General features: G+C 46.6%; 1 protein-coding gene across 1 annotated transcript in view; it reads left to right on the top strand.

Annotated features, from left to right (window-relative positions):
• The window catches only part of LOC137358421 (ubiquitin-conjugating enzyme E2 N), a 61311-nt gene that overhangs the window by 42140 nt on the left and 1185 nt on the right, over positions 1 to 17986 (top strand). Inside the window, exons 2-3 of the mRNA XM_068024378.1 lie at positions 16232 to 16478; positions 17345 to 17485. Coding sequence (XP_067880479.1) covers positions 16232 to 16478; positions 17345 to 17485 — 388 coding nt within the window. The remainder of the gene's footprint in view (positions 1 to 16231; positions 16479 to 17344; positions 17486 to 17986) is intronic.

Genomic DNA, 17986 nt, shown 5'->3' with positions numbered 1-17986 from the left:
CCAGTCTCTATTGCATTCAGGGCCAGTCTGTATTGCATTCAGGGCCAGTCTGTATTGCATTCAGGGCCAGTCTGTATTGTATTCAGGGCCAGTCTGTATTGTATTCAGAGCCAGTCTCTATTGTATTCAGGGCCAGTCTCTATTGTATTCAGGGCCAGTCTCTTTTGCATTCAGTGCCAGTCTCTATTGTATTCAGAGCCAGTCTGTATTGTATTCAGGGCCAGTCTCTATTGTATTCAGGGCCAGTCTCTTTTGCATTCAGTGCCAGTCTCTATTGTATTCAGAGCCAGTCTGTACTGTATTCAGGCCCAGTCTCTGTTGTATTCAATGCCAGTCTCTGTTATATTCAGGCCCAGTCTCTGTTGTATTCAATGCCAGTCTCTGTGGTATTCATTGCCAGTCTCTGTTGTATTCAGGCCCAGTCTCTGTTGTATTCATTGCCAGTCCCTGTTGTATTCATTGCCAGTCTCTGTTGTATTCATTGCCAGTCTCTGTTGTATTCAATGCCAGTCTCTGTTGTATTCATTGCCAGTCTCTGTTGTATTCAGGCCCAGTCTCTGTTGTATTCATTGCCAGTCTCTGTTGTATTCATTGCCAGTCTCTGTTGTATTCATTGCCAGTCTCTGTTGTATTCAATGCCAGTCTCTGTTGTATTCAGGCCCAGTCTCTGTTGTATTCAGGCCCAGTCTCTGTTGTATTCATTGCCAGTCTCTGTTGTATTCAATGCCAGTCTCTGTTGTATTCAGGCCCAGTCTCTGTTGTATTCAATGCCAGTCTCTGTTGTATTCAGGCCCAGTCTCTGTTGTATTCAGTGCCAGTCTCTGTTGTATTCAATGCCAGTCTCTGTTGTATTCAGGCCCAGTCTCTGTTGTATTCATTGCCAGTCTCTGTTGTATTCAGTGCCAGTCTCTGTTGTATTCAATGCCAGTCTCTGTTGTATTCAGGCCCAGTCTCTGTTGTATTCAATGCCAGTCTCTGTTGTATTCAGGCCCAGTCTCTGTTGTATTCAATGCCAGTCTCTATTGTATTCATTGCCAGTCTCTATTGTATTCAGGCCCAGTCTCTGTTGTATTCAGTGCCAGTCTCTGTTGTATTCAATGCCAGTCTCTGTTGTATTCATTGCCAGTCTCTGTTGTATTCAGGCCCAGTCTCTGTTGTATTCAGGCCCAGTCTCTGTTGTATTCAGGCCCAGTCTCTGTTGTATTCAGGCCCAGTCTCTATTGTATTCAATGCCAGTCTCTATTGTATTCATTGCCAGTCTCTGTTGTATTCAGGCCCAGTCTCTGTTGTATTCAATGCCAGTCTCTGTTGTATTCAGTGCCAGTCTCTGTTGTATTCAGGCCCAGTCTCTGTTGTATTCAATGCCAGTCTCTGTTGTATTCAGTGCCAGTCTCTGTTGTATTCATTGCCAGTCTCTGTTGTATTCAGGCCCAGTCTCTGTTGTATTCAGGCCCAGTCTCTGTTGTATTCAGTGCCAGTCTCTGTTGTATTCAGGCCCAGTCTCTGTTGTATTCAGTGCCAGTCTCTGTTGTATTCAGGCCCAGTCTCTATTGTATTCAGTCCTAGTCTCTATTGTATTCAGGCCCAGTCTCTATTGTATTCAGTGCCAGTCTCTGTTGTATTCAGGCCCAGTCTCTGTTGTATTCAGGCCCAGTCTCTGTTGTATTCAGTGCCAGTCTCTGTTGTATTCAGTGCCAGTCTCTGTTGTATTCAGTGCCAGTCTCTGTTGTATTCATTGCCAGTCTCTGTTGTATTCAGGCCCAGTCTCTGTTGTATTCAATGCCAGTCTCTGTTGTATTCAGTGCCAGTCTCTGTTGTATTCAATGCCAGTCTCTGTTGTATTCAGGCCCAGTCTCTGTTGTATTCAGTGCCAGTCTCTGTTGTATTCATTGCCAGTCTCTGTTGTATTCATTGCCAGTCTCTGTTGTATTCATTGCCAGTCTCTGTTGTATTCATTGCCAGTCTCTGTTGTATTCATTGCCAGTCTCTGTTGTATTCATTGCCAGTCTCTGTTGTATTCAGTGCCAGTCTCTGTTGTATTCAGGCCCAGTCTCTGTTGTATTCAATGCCAGTCTCTGTTGTATTCATTGCCAGTCTCTGTTGTATTCAGGCCCAGTCTCTGTTGTATTCAATGCCAGTCTCTGTTGTATTCAGGCCCAGTCTCTGTTGTATTCAGGCCCAGTCTCTGTTGTATTCAGTGCCAGTCTCTGTTGTATTCATTGCCAGTCTCTGTTGTATTCAGGCCCAGTCTCTGTTGTATTCAGTGCCAGTCTCTGTTGTATTCATTGCCAGTCTCTGTTGTATTCAGGCCCAGTCTCTGTTGTATTCAGGCCCAGTCTCTGTTGTATTCAATGCCAGTCTCTGTTGTATTCAGGCCCAGTCTCTGTTGTATTCAGTGCCAGTCTCTGTTGTATTCAGGCCCAGTCTCTATTGTATTCAGTCCTAGTCTCTATTGTATTCAGGCCCAGTCTCTATTGTATTCAGTGCCAGTCTCTGTTGTATTCAGGCCCAGTCTCTGTTGTATTCAGGCCCAGTCTCTGTTGTATTCAATGCCAGTCTCTGTTGTATTCAGTGCCAGTCTCTGTTGTATTCAATGCCAGTCTCTGTTGTATTCAGGCCCAGTCTCTGTTGTATTCATTGCCAGTCTCTGTTGTATTCAATGCCAGTCTCTGTTGTATTCATTGCCAGTCTCTGTTGTATTCAGGCCCAGTCTCTGTTGTATTCAGTGCCAGTCTCTGTTGTATTCAATGCCAGTCTCTGTTGTATTCAGGCCCAGTCTCTGTTGTATTCATTGCCAGTCTCTGTTGTATTCAATGCCAGTCTCTGTTGTATTCATTGCCAGTCTCTGTTGTATTCAGGCCCAGTCTCTGTTGTATTCAGTGCCAGTCTCTGTTGTATTCAATGCCAGTCTCTGTTGTATTCAGGCCCAGTCTCTGTTGTATTCAGTGCCAGTCTCTGTTGTATTCAGTGCCAGTCTCTGTTGTATTCAGTGCCAGTCTCTGTTGTATTCAATGCCATTCTCTGTTGTATTCAGGCCTAGTCTCTATTGTATTCAGGCCTAGTCTCTATTGTATTCAGGCCCAGTCTCTGTTGTATTCAGGCCCAGTCTCTGTTGTATTCAGGCCCAGTCTCTATTGTATTCAATGCCAGTCTCTATTGTATTCAATGCCAGTCTCTGTTGTATTCAGGCCCAGTCTCTGTTGTACTCAGTGCCAGTCTCTGTTGTATTCAGGCCCAGTCTCTATTGTATTCAATGCCAGTCTGTATTGTATTCAATGCCAGTCTCTGTTGTATTCAGGCCCAGTCTCTGTTGTACTCAGTGCCAGTCTCTGTTGTATTCAGGCCCAGTCTCTGTTGTATTCAGGCCCAGTCTCTATTGTATTCAATGCCAGTCTCTGTTGTATTCAGGCCCAGTCTCTGTTGTATTCAGGCCCAGTCTCTGTTGTATTCAATGCCAGTCTCTGTTGTATTCAGTGCCAGTCTCTGTTGTATTCAATGCCAGTCTCTGTTGTATTCAATGCCAGTCTCTGTTGTATTCAGTGCCAGTCTCTGTTGTATTCAGTGCCAGTCTCTGTTGTATTCAATGCCATTCTCTGTTGTATTCAGGCCCAGTCTCTGTTGTATTCAGGCCTAGTCTCTATTGTATTCAGGCCTAGTCTCTATTGTATTCAGGCCCAGTCTCTGTTGTATTCAGGCCCAGTCTCTGTTGTATTCAGGCCCAGTCTCTATTGTATTCAATGCCAGTCTCTATTGTATTCATTGCCAGTCTCTGTTGTATTCAGGCCCAGTCTCTGTTGTATTCAATGCCAGTCTCTGTTGTATTCAGTGCCAGTCTCTGTTGTATTCAGGCCCAGTCTCTGTTGTATTCAATGCCAGTCTCTGTTGTATTCAGTGCCAGTCTCTGTTGTATTCAGGCCCAGTCTCTGTTGTATTCAATGCCAGTCTCTGTTGTATTCAGTGCCAGTCTCTGTTGTATTCAGGCCCAGTCTCTGTTGTATTCAGGCCCAGTCTCTGTTGTATTCAATGCCAGTCTCTGTTGTATTCATTGCCAGTCTCTGTTGTATTCAGGCCCAGTCTCTGTTGTATTCAATGCCAGTCTCTGTTGTATTCAGTGCCAGTCTCTGTTGTATTCAATGCCAGTCTCTGTTGTATTCAGGCCCAGTCTCTGTTGTATTCAGTGCCAGTCTCTGTTGTATTCAGTGCCAGTCTCTGTTGTATTCAGTGCCAGTCTCTGTTGTATTCATTGCCAGTCTCTGTTGTATTCAATGCCAGTCTCTGTTGTATTCAGTGCCAGTCTCTGTTGTATTCAATGCCAGTCTCTGTTGTATTCAGGCCCAGTCTCTGTTGTATTCAGTGCCAGTCTCTGTTGTATTCAATGCCAGTCTCTGTTGTATTCAGGCCCAGTCTCTGTTGTATTCATTGCCAGTCTCTGTTGTATTCAATGCCAGTCTCTGTTGTATTCATTGCCAGTCTCTGTTGTATTCATTGCCAGTCTCTGTTGTATTCAGGCCCAGTCTCTGTTGTATTCAGGCCCAGTCTCTGTTGTATTCAGTGCCAGTCTCTGTTGTATTCAATGCCAGTCTCTGTTGTATTCAGGCCCAGTCTCTGTTGTATTCAGGCCCAGTCTCTGTTGTATTCAGGCCTAGTCTCTATTGTATTCAGGCCTAGTCTCTATTGTATTCAGGCCCAGTCTCTATTGTATTCAGGCCCAGTCTCTATTGTATTCAGGCCCAGTCTCTGTTGTATTCAGGCCCAGTCTCTATTGTATTCAATGCCAGTCTCTGTTGTATTCAGTGCCAGTCTCTGTTGTATTCAGTGCCAGTCTCTATTGTATTCAGGCCTAGTCTCTATTGTATTCAGGCCCAGTCTCTATTGTATTCAGGCCCAGTCTTTATTGTATTCAGGCCCAGTCTCTGTTGTATTCAGGCCCAGTCTCTGTTGTATTCAGTGCCAGTCTCTGTTGTATTCAATGCCAGTCTCTGTTGTATTCAGGCCCAGTCTCTGTTGTATTCAGGCCCAGTCTCTGTTGTATTCAGGTCCAGTCTCTATTGTATTCAGGCCTAGTCTCTATTGTATTCAGGCCCAGTCTCTATTGTATTCAGGCCCAGTCTCTATTGTATTCAGGCCCAGTCTCTGTTGTATTCAGGCCCAGTCTCTATTGTATTCAATGCCAGTCTCTGTTGTATTCAGTGCCAGTCTCTGTTGTATTCAGTGCCAGTCTCTATTGTATTCAGGCCTAGTCTCTATTGTATTCAGGCCCAGTCTCTATTGTATTCAGGCCCAGTCTCTATTGTATTCAATGCCAGTCTCTATTGTATTCATTGCCAGTCTCTGTTGTATTCAATGCCAGTCTCTGTTGTATTCAGTGCCAGTCTCTATTGTATTCAGGCCTAGTCTCTATTGTATTCAGGCCCAGTCTCTATTGTATTCAGGCCCAGTCTCTATTGTATTCAGGCCCAGTCTCTGTTGTATTCAGGCCCAGTCTCTATTGTATTCAATGCCAGTCTCTGTTGTATTCAGTGCCAGTCTCTGTTGTATTCAATGCCAGTCTCTGTTGTATTCAATGCCAGTCTCTGTTGTATTCAGTGCCAGTCTCTGTTGTATTCAATGCCAGTCTCTGTTGTATTCAGGCCCAGTCTCTGTTGTATTCATTGCCAATCTCTTGTATTCAGGCCCAGTCTCTGTTGTATTCAATGCCAGTCTCTGTTGTATTCAGGCCCAGTCTCTGTTGTATTCAGTGCCAGTCTCTGTTGTATTCAATGCCAGTCTCTGTTGTATTCAGGCCCAGTCTCTGTTGTATTCAATGCCAGTCTCTGTTGTATTCAATGCCAGTCTCTGTTGTATTCATTGCCAATCTCTTGTATTCAGGCCCAGTCTCTGTTGTATTCAATGCCAGTCTCTGTTGTATTCAGGCCCAGTCTCTGTTGTATTCAGTGCCAGTCTCTGTTGTATTCAATGCCAGTCTCTGTTGTATTCAGGCCCAGTCTCTGTTGTATTCAATGCCAGTCTCTGTTGTATTCAATGCCAGTCTCTGTTGTATTCAGGCCTAGTCTCTATTGTATTCAGGCCCAGTCTCTATTGTATTCAGGCCCAGTCTCTATTGTATTCAGGCCCAGTCTCTGTTGTATTCAGGCCCAGTCTCTGTTGTATTCAGGCCCAGTCTCTATTGTATTCAATGCCAGTCTCTGTTGTATTCAGTGCCAGTCTCTGTTGTATTCAATGCCAGTCTCTGTTGTATTCAATGCCAGTCTCTGTTGTATTCAGGCCCAGTCTCTGTTGTATTCAATGCCAGTCTCTGTTGTATTCAATGCCAGTCTCTGTTGTATTCATTGCCAGTCTCTGTTGTATTCAGGCCCAGTCTCTATTGTATTCAATGCCAGTCTCTGTTGTATTCAGTGCCAGTCTCTGTTGTATTCAGTGCCAGTCTCTATTGTATTCAGGCCTAGTCTCTATTGTATTCAGGCCCAGTCTCTATTGTATTCAGGCCCAGTCTCTATTGTATTCAATGCCAGTCTCTATTGTATTCATTGCCAGTCTCTGTTGTATTCAATGCCAGTCTCTGTTGTATTCAGTGCCAGTCTCTATTGTATTCAGGCCTAGTCTCTATTGTATTCAGGCCCAGTCTCTATTGTATTCAGGCCCAGTCTCTATTGTATTCAGGCCCAGTCTCTGTTGTATTCAGGCCCAGTCTCTATTGTATTCAATGCCAGTCTCTGTTGTATTCAGTGCCAGTCTCTGTTGTATTCAATGCCAGTCTCTGTTGTATTCAATGCCAGTCTCTGTTGTATTCAATGCCAGTCTCTGTTGTATTCAGGCCCAGTCTCTGTTGTATTCATTGCCAATCTCTTGTATTCAGGCCCAGTCTCTGTTGTATTCAGGCCCAGTCTCTGTTGTATTCAGGCCCAGTCTCTGTTGTATTCAATGCCAGTCTCTGTTGTATTCAGGCCCAGTCTCTGTTGTATTCAATGCCAGTCTCTGTTGTATTCAATGCCAGTCTCTGTTGTATTCATTGCCAATCTCTTGTATTCAGGCCCAGTCTCTGTTGTATTCAATGCCAGTCTCTGTTGTATTCAGGCCCAGTCTCTGTTGTATTCAGTGCCAGTCTCTGTTGTATTCAATGCCAGTCTCTGTTGTATTCAGGCCCAGTCTCTGTTGTATTCAATGCCAGTCTCTGTTGTATTCAATGCCAGTCTCTGTTGTATTCAGGCCTAGTCTCTATTGTATTCAGGCCCAGTCTCTATTGTATTCAGGCCCAGTCTCTATTGTATTCAGGCCCAGTCTCTGTTGTATTCAGGCCCAGTCTCTGTTGTATTCAGGCCCAGTCTCTATTGTATTCAATGCCAGTCTCTGTTGTATTCAGTGCCAGTCTCTGTTGTATTCAATGCCAGTCTCTGTTGTATTCAATGCCAGTCTCTGTTGTATTCAGGCCCAGTCTCTGTTGTATTCAATGCCAGTCTCTGTTGTATTCAATGCCAGTCTCTGTTGTATTCATTGCCAGTCTCTGTTGTATTCAGGCCCAGTCTCTGTTGTATTCAGGCCCAGTCTCTATTGTATTCAATGCCAGTCTCTGTTGTATTCAGGCCCAGTCTCTATTGTATTCAATGCCAGTCTCTGTTGTATTCAGTGCCAGTCTCTGTTGTATTCAGGCCCAGTCTCTATTGTATTCAATGCCAGTCTCTGTTGTATTCAGGCCCAGTCTCTATTGTATTCAATGCCAGTCTCTATTGTATTCAGGCCCAGTCTCTGTTGTATTCAGGCCCAGTCTCTATTGTATTCAATGCCAGTCTCTGTTGTATTCAGTGCCAGTCTCTGTTGTATTCAATGCCAGTCTCTGTTGTATTCAATGCCAGTCTCTGTTGTATTCAATGCCAGTCTCTGTTGTATTCAGGCCCAGTCTCTATTGTATTCAGGCCTAGTCTCTATTGTATTCAGGCCCAGTCTCTATTGTATTCAGGCCCAGTCTCTATTGTATTCAGGCCCAGTCTCTGTTGTATTCAGGCCCAGTCTCTATTGTATTCAATGCCAGTCTCTGTTGTATTCAGTGCCAGTCTCTGTTGTATTCAGTGCCAGTCTCTATTGTATTCAGGCCTAGTCTCTATTGTATTCAGGCCCAGTCTCTATTGTATTCAGGCCCAGTCTCTATTGTATTCAATGCCAGTCTCTATTGTATTCATTGCCAGTCTCTGTTGTATTCAATGCCAGTCTCTGTTGTATTCAGTGCCAGTCTCTATTGTATTCAGGCCTAGTCTCTATTGTATTCAGGCCCAGTCTCTATTGTATTCAGGCCCAGTCTCTATTGTATTCAGGCCCAGTCTCTGTTGTATTCAGGCCCAGTCTCTGTTGTATTCAATGCCAGTCTCTGTTGTATTCAGTGCCAGTCTCTGTTGTATTCAATGCCAGTCTCTGTTGTATTCAATGCCAGTCTCTGTTGTATTCAGTGCCAGTCTCTGTTGTATTCAATGCCAGTCTCTGTTGTATTCAGGCCCAGTCTCTGTTGTATTCATTGCCAATCTCTTGTATTCAGGCCCAGTCTCTGTTGTATTCAATGCCAGTCTCTGTTGTATTCAGGCCCAGTCTCTGTTGTATTCAGTGCCAGTCTCTGTTGTATTCAATGCCAGTCTCTGTTGTATTCAGGCCCAGTCTCTGTTGTATTCAATGCCAGTCTCTGTTGTATTCAATGCCAGTCTCTGTTGTATTCATTGCCAATCTCTTGTATTCAGGCCCAGTCTCTGTTGTATTCAATGCCAGTCTCTGTTGTATTCAGGCCCAGTCTCTGTTGTATTCAGTGCCAGTCTCTGTTGTATTCAATGCCAGTCTCTGTTGTATTCAGGCCCAGTCTCTGTTGTATTCAATGCCAGTCTCTGTTGTATTCAATGCCAGTCTCTGTTGTATTCAGGCCTAGTCTCTATTGTATTCAGGCCCAGTCTCTATTGTATTCAGGCCCAGTCTCTATTGTATTCAGGCCCAGTCTCTGTTGTATTCAGGCCCAGTCTCTGTTGTATTCAGGCCCAGTCTCTATTGTATTCAATGCCAGTCTCTGTTGTATTCAGTGCCAGTCTCTGTTGTATTCAATGCCAGTCTCTGTTGTATTCAATGCCAGTCTCTGTTGTATTCAGGCCCAGTCTCTGTTGTATTCAATGCCAGTCTCTGTTGTATTCAATGCCAGTCTCTGTTGTATTCATTGCCAGTCTCTGTTGTATTCAGGCCCAGTCTCTATTGTATTCAATGCCAGTCTCTGTTGTATTCAGTGCCAGTCTCTGTTGTATTCAGTGCCAGTCTCTATTGTATTCAGGCCTAGTCTCTATTGTATTCAGGCCCAGTCTCTATTGTATTCAGGCCCAGTCTCTATTGTATTCAATGCCAGTCTCTATTGTATTCATTGCCAGTCTCTGTTGTATTCAATGCCAGTCTCTGTTGTATTCAGTGCCAGTCTCTATTGTATTCAGGCCTAGTCTCTATTGTATTCAGGCCCAGTCTCTATTGTATTCAGGCCCAGTCTCTGTTGTATTCAGGCCCAGTCTCTATTGTATTCAATGCCAGTCTCTGTTGTATTCAGTGCCAGTCTCTGTTGTATTCAATGCCAGTCTCTGTTGTATTCAATGCCAGTCTCTGTTGTATTCAGTGCCAGTCTCTGTTGTATTCAATGCCAGTCTCTGTTGTATTCAGGCCCAGTCTCTGTTGTATTCATTGCCAATCTCTTGTATTCAGGCCCAGTCTCTGTTGTATTCAATGCCAGTCTCTGTTGTATTCAGGCCCAGTCTCTGTTGTATTCAGTGCCAGTCTCTGTTGTATTCAATGCCAGTCTCTGTTGTATTCAGGCCCAGTCTCTGTTGTATTCAATGCCAGTCTCTGTTGTATTCAATGCCAGTCTCTGTTGTATTCATTGCCAATCTCTTGTATTCAGGCCCAGTCTCTGTTGTATTCAATGCCAGTCTCTGTTGTATTCAGGCCCAGTCTCTGTTGTATTCAGTGCCAGTCTCTGTTGTATTCAATGCCAGTCTCTGTTGTATTCAGGCCCAGTCTCTGTTGTATTCAATGCCAGTCTCTGTTGTATTCAATGCCAGTCTCTGTTGTATTCAGGCCTAGTCTCTATTGTATTCAGGCCCAGTCTCTATTGTATTCAGGCCCAGTCTCTATTGTATTCAGGCCCAGTCTCTGTTGTATTCAGGCCCAGTCTCTGTTGTATTCAGGCCCAGTCTCTATTGTATTCAATGCCAGTCTCTGTTGTATTCAGTGCCAGTCTCTGTTGTATTCAATGCCAGTCTCTGTTGTATTCAATGCCAGTCTCTGTTGTATTCAGGCCCAGTCTCTGTTGTATTCAATGCCAGTCTCTGTTGTATTCAATGCCAGTCTCTGTTGTATTCATTGCCAGTCTCTGTTGTATTCAGGCCCAGTCTCTGTTGTATTCAGGCCCAGTCTCTATTGTATTCAATGCCAGTCTCTGTTGTATTCAGGCCCAGTCTCTATTGTATTCAATGCCAGTCTCTGTTGTATTCAGTGCCAGTCTCTGTTGTATTCAGGCCCAGTCTCTATTGTATTCAATGCCAGTCTCTGTTGTATTCAGGCCCAGTCTCTATTGTATTCAATGCCAGTCTCTATTGTATTCAGGCCCAGTCTCTATTGTATTCAGGCCCAGTCTCTGTTGTATTCAGGCCCAGTCTCTATTGTATTCAATGCCAGTCTCTGTTGTATTCAGTGCCAGTCTCTGTTGTATTCAATGCCAGTCTCTGTTGTATTCAATGCCAGTCTCTGTTGTATTCAATGCCAGTCTCTGTTGTATTCAGGCCCAGTCTCTGTTGTATTCAATGCCAGTCTCTGTTGTATTCAATGCCAGTCTCTGTTGTATTCATTGCCAATCTCTTGTATTCAGGCCCAGTCTCTGTTGTATTCAATGCCAGTCTCTGTTGTATTCAGGCCCAGTCTCTGTTGTATTCAGTGCCAGTCTCTGTTGTATTCAATGCCAGTCTCTGTTGTATTCAGGCCCAGTCTCTGTTGTATTCAATGCCAGTCTCTGTTGTATTCAATGCCAGTCTCTGTTGTATTCAGGCCTAGTCTCTATTGTATTCAGGCCCAGTCTCTATTGTATTCAGGCCCAGTCTCTATTGTATTCAGGCCCAGTCTCTGTTGTATTCAGGCCCAGTCTCTATTGTATTCAATGCCAGTCTCTGTTGTATTCAGTGCCAGTCTCTGTTGTATTCAATGCCAGTCTCTGTTGTATTCAATGCCAGTCTCTGTTGTATTCAGTGCCAGTCTCTGTTGTATTCAATGCCAGTCTCTGTTGTATTCAGTGCCAGTCTCTGTTGTATTCAATGCCAGTCTCTGTTGTATTCAGGCCCAGTCTCTGTTGTATTCAGGCCCAGTCTCTATTGTATTCAATGCCAGTCTCTGTTGTATTCAGTGCCAGTCTCTGTTGTATTCAATGCCAGTCTCTGTTGTATTCAATGCCAGTCTCTGTTGTATTCAGTGCCAGTCTCTGTTGTATTCAATGCCAGTCTCTGTTGTATTCAATGCCAGTCTCTGTTGTATTCAGGCCCAGTCTCTGTTGTATTCAATGCCAGTCTCTGTTATATTCAATGCCAGTCTCTGTTGTATTCAGGCCCAGTCTCTGTTGTATTCAGGCCCAGTCTCTATTGTATTCAATGCCAGTCTCTGTTGTATTCAGTGCCAGTCTCTGTTGTATTCAATGCCAGTCTCTGTTGTATTCAATGCCAGTCTCTGTTGTATTCAGGCCCAGTCTCTGTTGTATTCAATGCCAGTCTCTGTTGTATTCAATGCCAGTCTCTGTTGTATTCATTGCCAATCTCTTGTATTCAGGCCCAGTCTCTGTTGTATTCAATGCCAGTCTCTGTTGTATTCAGGCCCAGTCTCTGTTGTATTCAGTGCCAGTCTCTGTTGTATTCAATGCCAGTCTCTGTTGTATTCAGGCCCAGTCTCTGTTGTATTCAATGCCAGTCTCTGTTGTATTCAATGCCAGTCTCTGTTGTATTCAGGCCTCGTCTCTATTGTATTCAGGCCCAGTCTCTATTGTATTCAGGCCCAGTCTCTATTGTATTCAGGCCCAGTCTCTGTTGTATTCAGGCCCAGTCTCTATTGTATTCAATGCCAGTCTCTGTTGTATTCAGTGCCAGTCTCTGTTGTATTCAATGCCAGTCTCTGTTGTATTCAATGCCAGTCTCTGTTGTATTCAGGCCCAGTCTCTGTTGTATTCATTGCCAATCTCTTGTATTCAGGCCCAGTCTCTGTTGTATTCAATGCCAGTCTCTGTTGTATTCAGGCCCAGTCTCTGTTGTATTCAGTGCCAGTCTCTGTTGTATTCAATGCCAGTCTCTGTTGTATTCAGGCCCAGTCTCTGTTGTATTCAATGCCAGTCTCTGTTGTATTCAGGCCCAGTCTGTATTGCATTCAGTGCCAGTCTGTTTTGCATTCAATGCCAGTCTGTATTGTATTCAGGGCCAGTCTCTATTGCATTCAGGCCCAGTCTCTGTTGCATTCAGGGCCAGTCTGTATTGTATTCAGTGCCAGTCTCTATTGCATTCAGTGCCAGTCTCTATTGCATTCAGGGCCAGTCTCTGTTGCATTCAGGGCCAGTCTCTGTTGCATTCAGGGCCAGTCTCTGTTGCATTCAGGGCCAGTCTCTTTTGCATTCAGGGCCAGTCTCTTTTGCATTCAGGGCCAGTCTCTTTTGCATTCAGGCCCAGTCTCTATTGTATTCAATGCCAGTCTCTGTTGTATTCAGGCCCAGTCTCTGTTGTATTCAATGCCAGTCTCTGTTGTATTCAGTGCCAGTCTCTGTTGTATTCAATGCCAGTCTCTGTTGTATTCAGGCCCAGTCTCTGTTGTATTCAATGCCAGTCTCTATTGTATTCAGGCCCAGTCTCTATTGTATTCAATGCCAGTCTCTGTTGTATTCAGGCCCAGTCTCTGTTGTATTCAATGCCAGTCTCTATTGTATTCAGGCCCAGTCCCTATTGTATTCAATGCCAGTCTCTGTTGTATTCAGGCCCAGTCTCTGTTGTATTCAGGCCCAGTCTCTGTTGTATTCATTGCCAGTCTCTGTTGTATTCATTGCCAGTCTCTGTTGTATTCAGCCCCAGTCTCTGTTGTATTCATTGCCAGTCTCTGTTGTATTCAGGCCCAGTCTCTGTTGTATTCAATGCCAGTCTCTATTGTATTCAGGCCCAGTCCCTATTGTATTCAATGCCAGTCTCTGTTGTATTCAGGCCCAGTCTCTGTTGTATTCAGGCCCAGTCTCTGTTGTATTCAGTGCCAGTCTCTGTTGTATTCATTGCCAGTCTCTGTTGTATTCATTGCCAGTCTCTGTTGTATTCAATGCCAGTCTCTGTTGTATTCAGGCCCAGTCTCTGTTGTATTCAGTGCCAGTCTCTGTTGTATTCAGTGCCAGTCTCTGTTGTATTCATTGCCAGTCTCTGTTGTATTCATTGCCAGTCTCTGTTGTATTCAGGCCCAGTCTCTGTTGTATTCAGGCCCAGTCTCTGTTGTATTCAGGCCCAGTCTGTATTGCATTCAATGCAAAAAGCAGCAAGTCCCTGCTGTTGCAAACTGCATTTCCGTTTGCAGTTGGTGCCTTTATTGGGAAATTCATTAGAAGGCATGTATCTGCTTTTAAATACCTTCTTCTGATCCTTCTCCCCCTCTCATGGGACCAGATGTCCCACATCCTCGGGTTCTAAAAGAGATAGCTGCAGAGATAGTGGATGCACTGGCTACGATTTTCCAGAATTCCTTAGATTCAGGAACGGTCCCGTCAGATTGGAAGTTGGCAAATGTTACACCGCTCTTCTTGAAAGGAGGTAAAGAGAAAACCGGGAACTCCAGGCCAGTTAACCTAACACCAGTCGTTGGGATGATGCAGGAGACTAAAAGTCTAGTAGTTTTAACAATGCACTTATCAAAGCATAGTATGATTAGAACAAGTCAGCCTGGTTTTACTAAAGGGAGATTCTGTTTGACAAATTTTATTTGAATTTTTTGAGGATGTAACTCAGGGTGGATAAAGGGGCACCAGTAGATGTAGTATATCTGGATTTTCAAAAGGCATTCGATAAGGTGCCACATAAAAGACTCATTGGCAAGCTGCGAGCTCATGGTGTTGGGGGTAGTATATTAGCGTGGATAGAGGATTGGTTAACAGACTGGAAGCAGAGAGTGGGCATAAATGGGGCATTTCATAGTGGGGTGTTGCAAGGATCAGTGCTGGGGCCTCAGCCATTCACACACTATATTAATGACTTGGATGAAGAGACAGAGAGTAATGTATCTAAGTTTGCTGATGATACAAAGCTTGCTGGAAAGGTAAGCTGCGGGGAGTTTAGAAGAATGAGAGGCGATCTAATTGAGACATACAAGATTCTGAAGGGCCTGATAGGGAAGAAGCTGAGAGATTGTTCCCGCTGGTCGGGGAATCTAGAACACGGGGACACAGTCTCAGGATAAGGGGCCAATCATTCAGGACTGAGATGAGGAGAAATTACTTCACTCGGAGGGTTGTGAATCTTTGGAATTCTCTCCCCCAGAGGGTTGTGGATGCCCCATCGTTGAATACATTAAAGACTGGGATAGATGGATTTTTGGTCTCTCAGGGAATCAAAGGGTATGGGGAGCGGGCAGGAAAGTGGAATTGAAGCCCGAGATCAACCATGATTGTATTGAATGGCGGAGCAGGCTCGATGGGCCGAATGGTCAACTCCTATTTCTTGTGTTCTTAATTCGTTCTCCAGACGGCAGAGGGCACTGATTTACACGCAGGACAACTCAGGAACCGGAGGAGGTCATTCGGCCCCTCGAGCCTGTTCCACCATTACAGCTGACCTGTGGTTGGCCGCCAACGGTGGAGCGACAGGAATCGGGGGCTGCGCAAGAGGCCGGAATCGGAGGAGCGCAGAGATCTGGGAGGGTTGTAGGGGCCTGGCGGAGGTTACAGAGATAGGGAGAGGGGGACGAGGACAATGGAGGGATTTGAACACGAGGGTGAGAATTTTTAAATGGAGGCGTTGTCAGACCGGGAGCCAGTGTAGGTCAGCGGGCAACAGGAGGTGACGGGGGAACGGGACCCGGTGCGAGTTAGGACACGGGGCTGAAGAGTTTCGGATGAGCTGAAGTTTGATGGAGGGTGGGACATGGGATACCTGTCAGGAGAGTGTGGGCATAGTCAAGTCTAGAGGTAATAAAGGCACAAGTGAGGGTTTCAGCAGTAGAAGAGCTGAGACAATGGCAGAGTCCAGTGATGTTAGGGTGCAAGACCTGCAGACAACATCCAGGCTCGGGCTGGTAAGTGGCAAGTTACAATCGTGCCAGGCAATGACCATCTCAAACAAGAGAGAATCTAATCAGAGAGAGAGAGAACCCTTGATGTTCAATGGCATTACCATCGCTGAATCCCCCACTATCAACATACTGGGGGTTACCATTGACCAGAAACTGAACTGGACCAGCCACATAAATACTGTGGCTACAAGAGCAGGTCAGAGGCTGGGAATCCTGCGGCAAGTAACTCACCTCCTGATTCCCCCAAAACCTGTCCACCATCTACAAGGCACAAATCAGGAGTGTGATGGAATACTCTCCACTTGCCTGGATGGGTGCAGCTCCAACAACACTCAAGAAGCTCGACACCATCCAGGACAAAGCAGCCCGCTTGATCGGCACCCCATCTACAAACATTCACTCCCTCCACCACTGGCACACAGTGGCAGCAGTGTGTACCATCTACAAGATGCACTGCAGCAAGAGAAGCCATTGCAGGTGATTCTTCGGCTACGATTGGATAGATAAGAATGGAATCAGGTGAGTGCGGTCCCACCCAGCTGGATGACAGCGGAGAGGTGTTGGAGGAGGATGGTGTGGTCAACCGTGTCAAAGGGTGCAGACAGGTCAAGGAGGACGAGGAGGGCTAGTGCAAAACGGTCATAGAGGATATCTATTGTGACTTAAATTGTGGATATTTCATTGCTGTGGCACAGGTAGGAACCTGACTGAAGGGATGTCATTCCGGTGCGGGGGGGGTGGGGAGGATGGGGACGGATTTGGCAGGCAACAGCCTGGGCAAGGACATGGAAGGGGAACAGGATGGCGGTTGGTGTTCCCATGCTCCCCCTTGTCCTTCGAGGCGGTAGATATCGTGGGTTTGTAAGGTGCTGGCGTGTTGCGCCCTTGGCACATTAACCCGCTCGCCCATCTCAATACTGATTGGCAAGTCTCGACTTCCCTCCAGGAAACTCAGCGTCTCATGGCGGAGCCAGTGCCAGGGATCCAGGCCAAGCCCGATGAGGCTAACGCTCGGTACTTCCACGTGGTGATCGCCGGGCCTCAGGACTCGCCCTTCGAAGGCGGCAACTTCAAGCTGGAGCTCTTCCTGCCCGAGGAGTACCCCATGGCGGCTCCCAAGGTCCGCTTTGTCACCAAGATCTACCACCCAAATGTGGATAAGCTGGGCAGGATCTGCCTCGACATCCTAAAAGGTAACGGGCGGCGGGAGCTTACAGGCCTGCATCGTAACACCCCCCCCACCCCACATCCCTCCGTTCCCATCACCTCTGTCTGTCTCCCTCACCTCCCTCTGTCCCCCTCACCTCCCTCCACCCGAATGAGGACAAGCTGGGCAGGACCTGCCTGGACATCGTGAAAGGTGACACGCGGTGGGAGTTTACAGGCCTGCGTCGTACCCCTGTCCCCATCACATCCCTCCACCATCCCCATCACATCCCTCCACCATCCCCTCACCCACCTCCCCTCCTCCCTTCCAAGCCCCTTCCCCCGCCACACCCTGATCCTTCGACCCTCCTCCGCTCCCTCCATCCTCTCGTTCCTTCTCCTCTCCCTCAGCCCCTCCTCCCTCCAGCTGCCCCCCCCCTTCACATCTCCTTCACCAGTCACCCTCTACCCCATCCCTCCCCCCACCGCCCCTCCTTTCTACTCACCTTCCCCCCCCCTTGCCCCCGTATGCTCCTCCCCCTTTTCCCCTCATGCCTGTAACCCCTCCCTCCCTCCTTTCTAATCGCCCTCCCTCTTACTTCTCATACACCTCCCCACTCTGTCCCCATGCCAGGGTACAGGACTCCCTGGGGGTTGGGGGTGGGGGGGCGCCCCCAGACGATCCCCGGTGGACTTGGCAAAAAAAGTGGGATGTTCCACCACAGTGGGCATCGCAGGCTGATGGTGCTCTGGCCTGCCAACTGTGTGAGCTGGGGGGGGGGGGGAGTTGGTGGGTGAGACAATTGGGTGGCAGTGCAATACGGTCCTGGACTCCAGGAAAGCCAGACCCTGGCACTGTGCAGGGCATGGCTGTGCTTTGCTGAGAATTACCTCTCTCTTTCTCTCATTGCAGACAAGTGGTCTCCAGCTCTGCAGATACGGACAGTGCTGCTCTCCATCCAAGCGTTACTCAGTGCACCCAACCCTGATGACCCGCTGGCCAATGACGTGGCAGAACAGTGGAAAAACAGCGAATCACAGGCCATAGAGATCGGTGCGTATTCCTACTGGCCGCCGGGCAGCAATGGGTAGGCTACTGGGCTTCTTAGAATGATCCCGATTCCCATCGCTCCACCATTGGCGGCCGTGCCTTCAGCTGCCAGGGGCCTCTGAGCTCTGCAATTCGCTCCCTAAACCTCTCCGTGCCTCCCTCTCTCCTCCTTTGAGACGCTCCTTAAAACCGACCTCTTTGACCGAGTTTTTGGTTGCCCGTCCCTAATATCTCCTTATATGGCTTGATGTCAAATTTTGTTCGATTTTTACTCCTGTGAAGAGTGTTGGAGATGTTTACCTATGCGAAAGTTGCTATATAAATGCACATTGTTGTTCAAGAGAGCTTTACTCTGTATCTAACCCCCGTGCTGTACCTGTCCTGGGGAGTGTTTGATGGGGGACAGTGTAGAGGGAGCTTTACTCTGTATCTAACCCCGTACTGTATCTGTCCTGGGGAGTGTTTGATGGGGGACGGTGTAAAGGGAGCTTTACTCTGTATCTA

Source organism: Heterodontus francisci, chromosome 49 (genome assembly GCF_036365525.1).
Source record: "Heterodontus francisci isolate sHetFra1 chromosome 49, sHetFra1.hap1, whole genome shotgun sequence".
NCBI classification, from domain to species: domain Eukaryota; kingdom Metazoa; phylum Chordata; class Chondrichthyes; order Heterodontiformes; family Heterodontidae; genus Heterodontus; species Heterodontus francisci.
The sequence above is the reverse complement of the archived record's forward strand: the minus strand, read 5'-3'. Positions and strand labels throughout refer to the sequence as shown.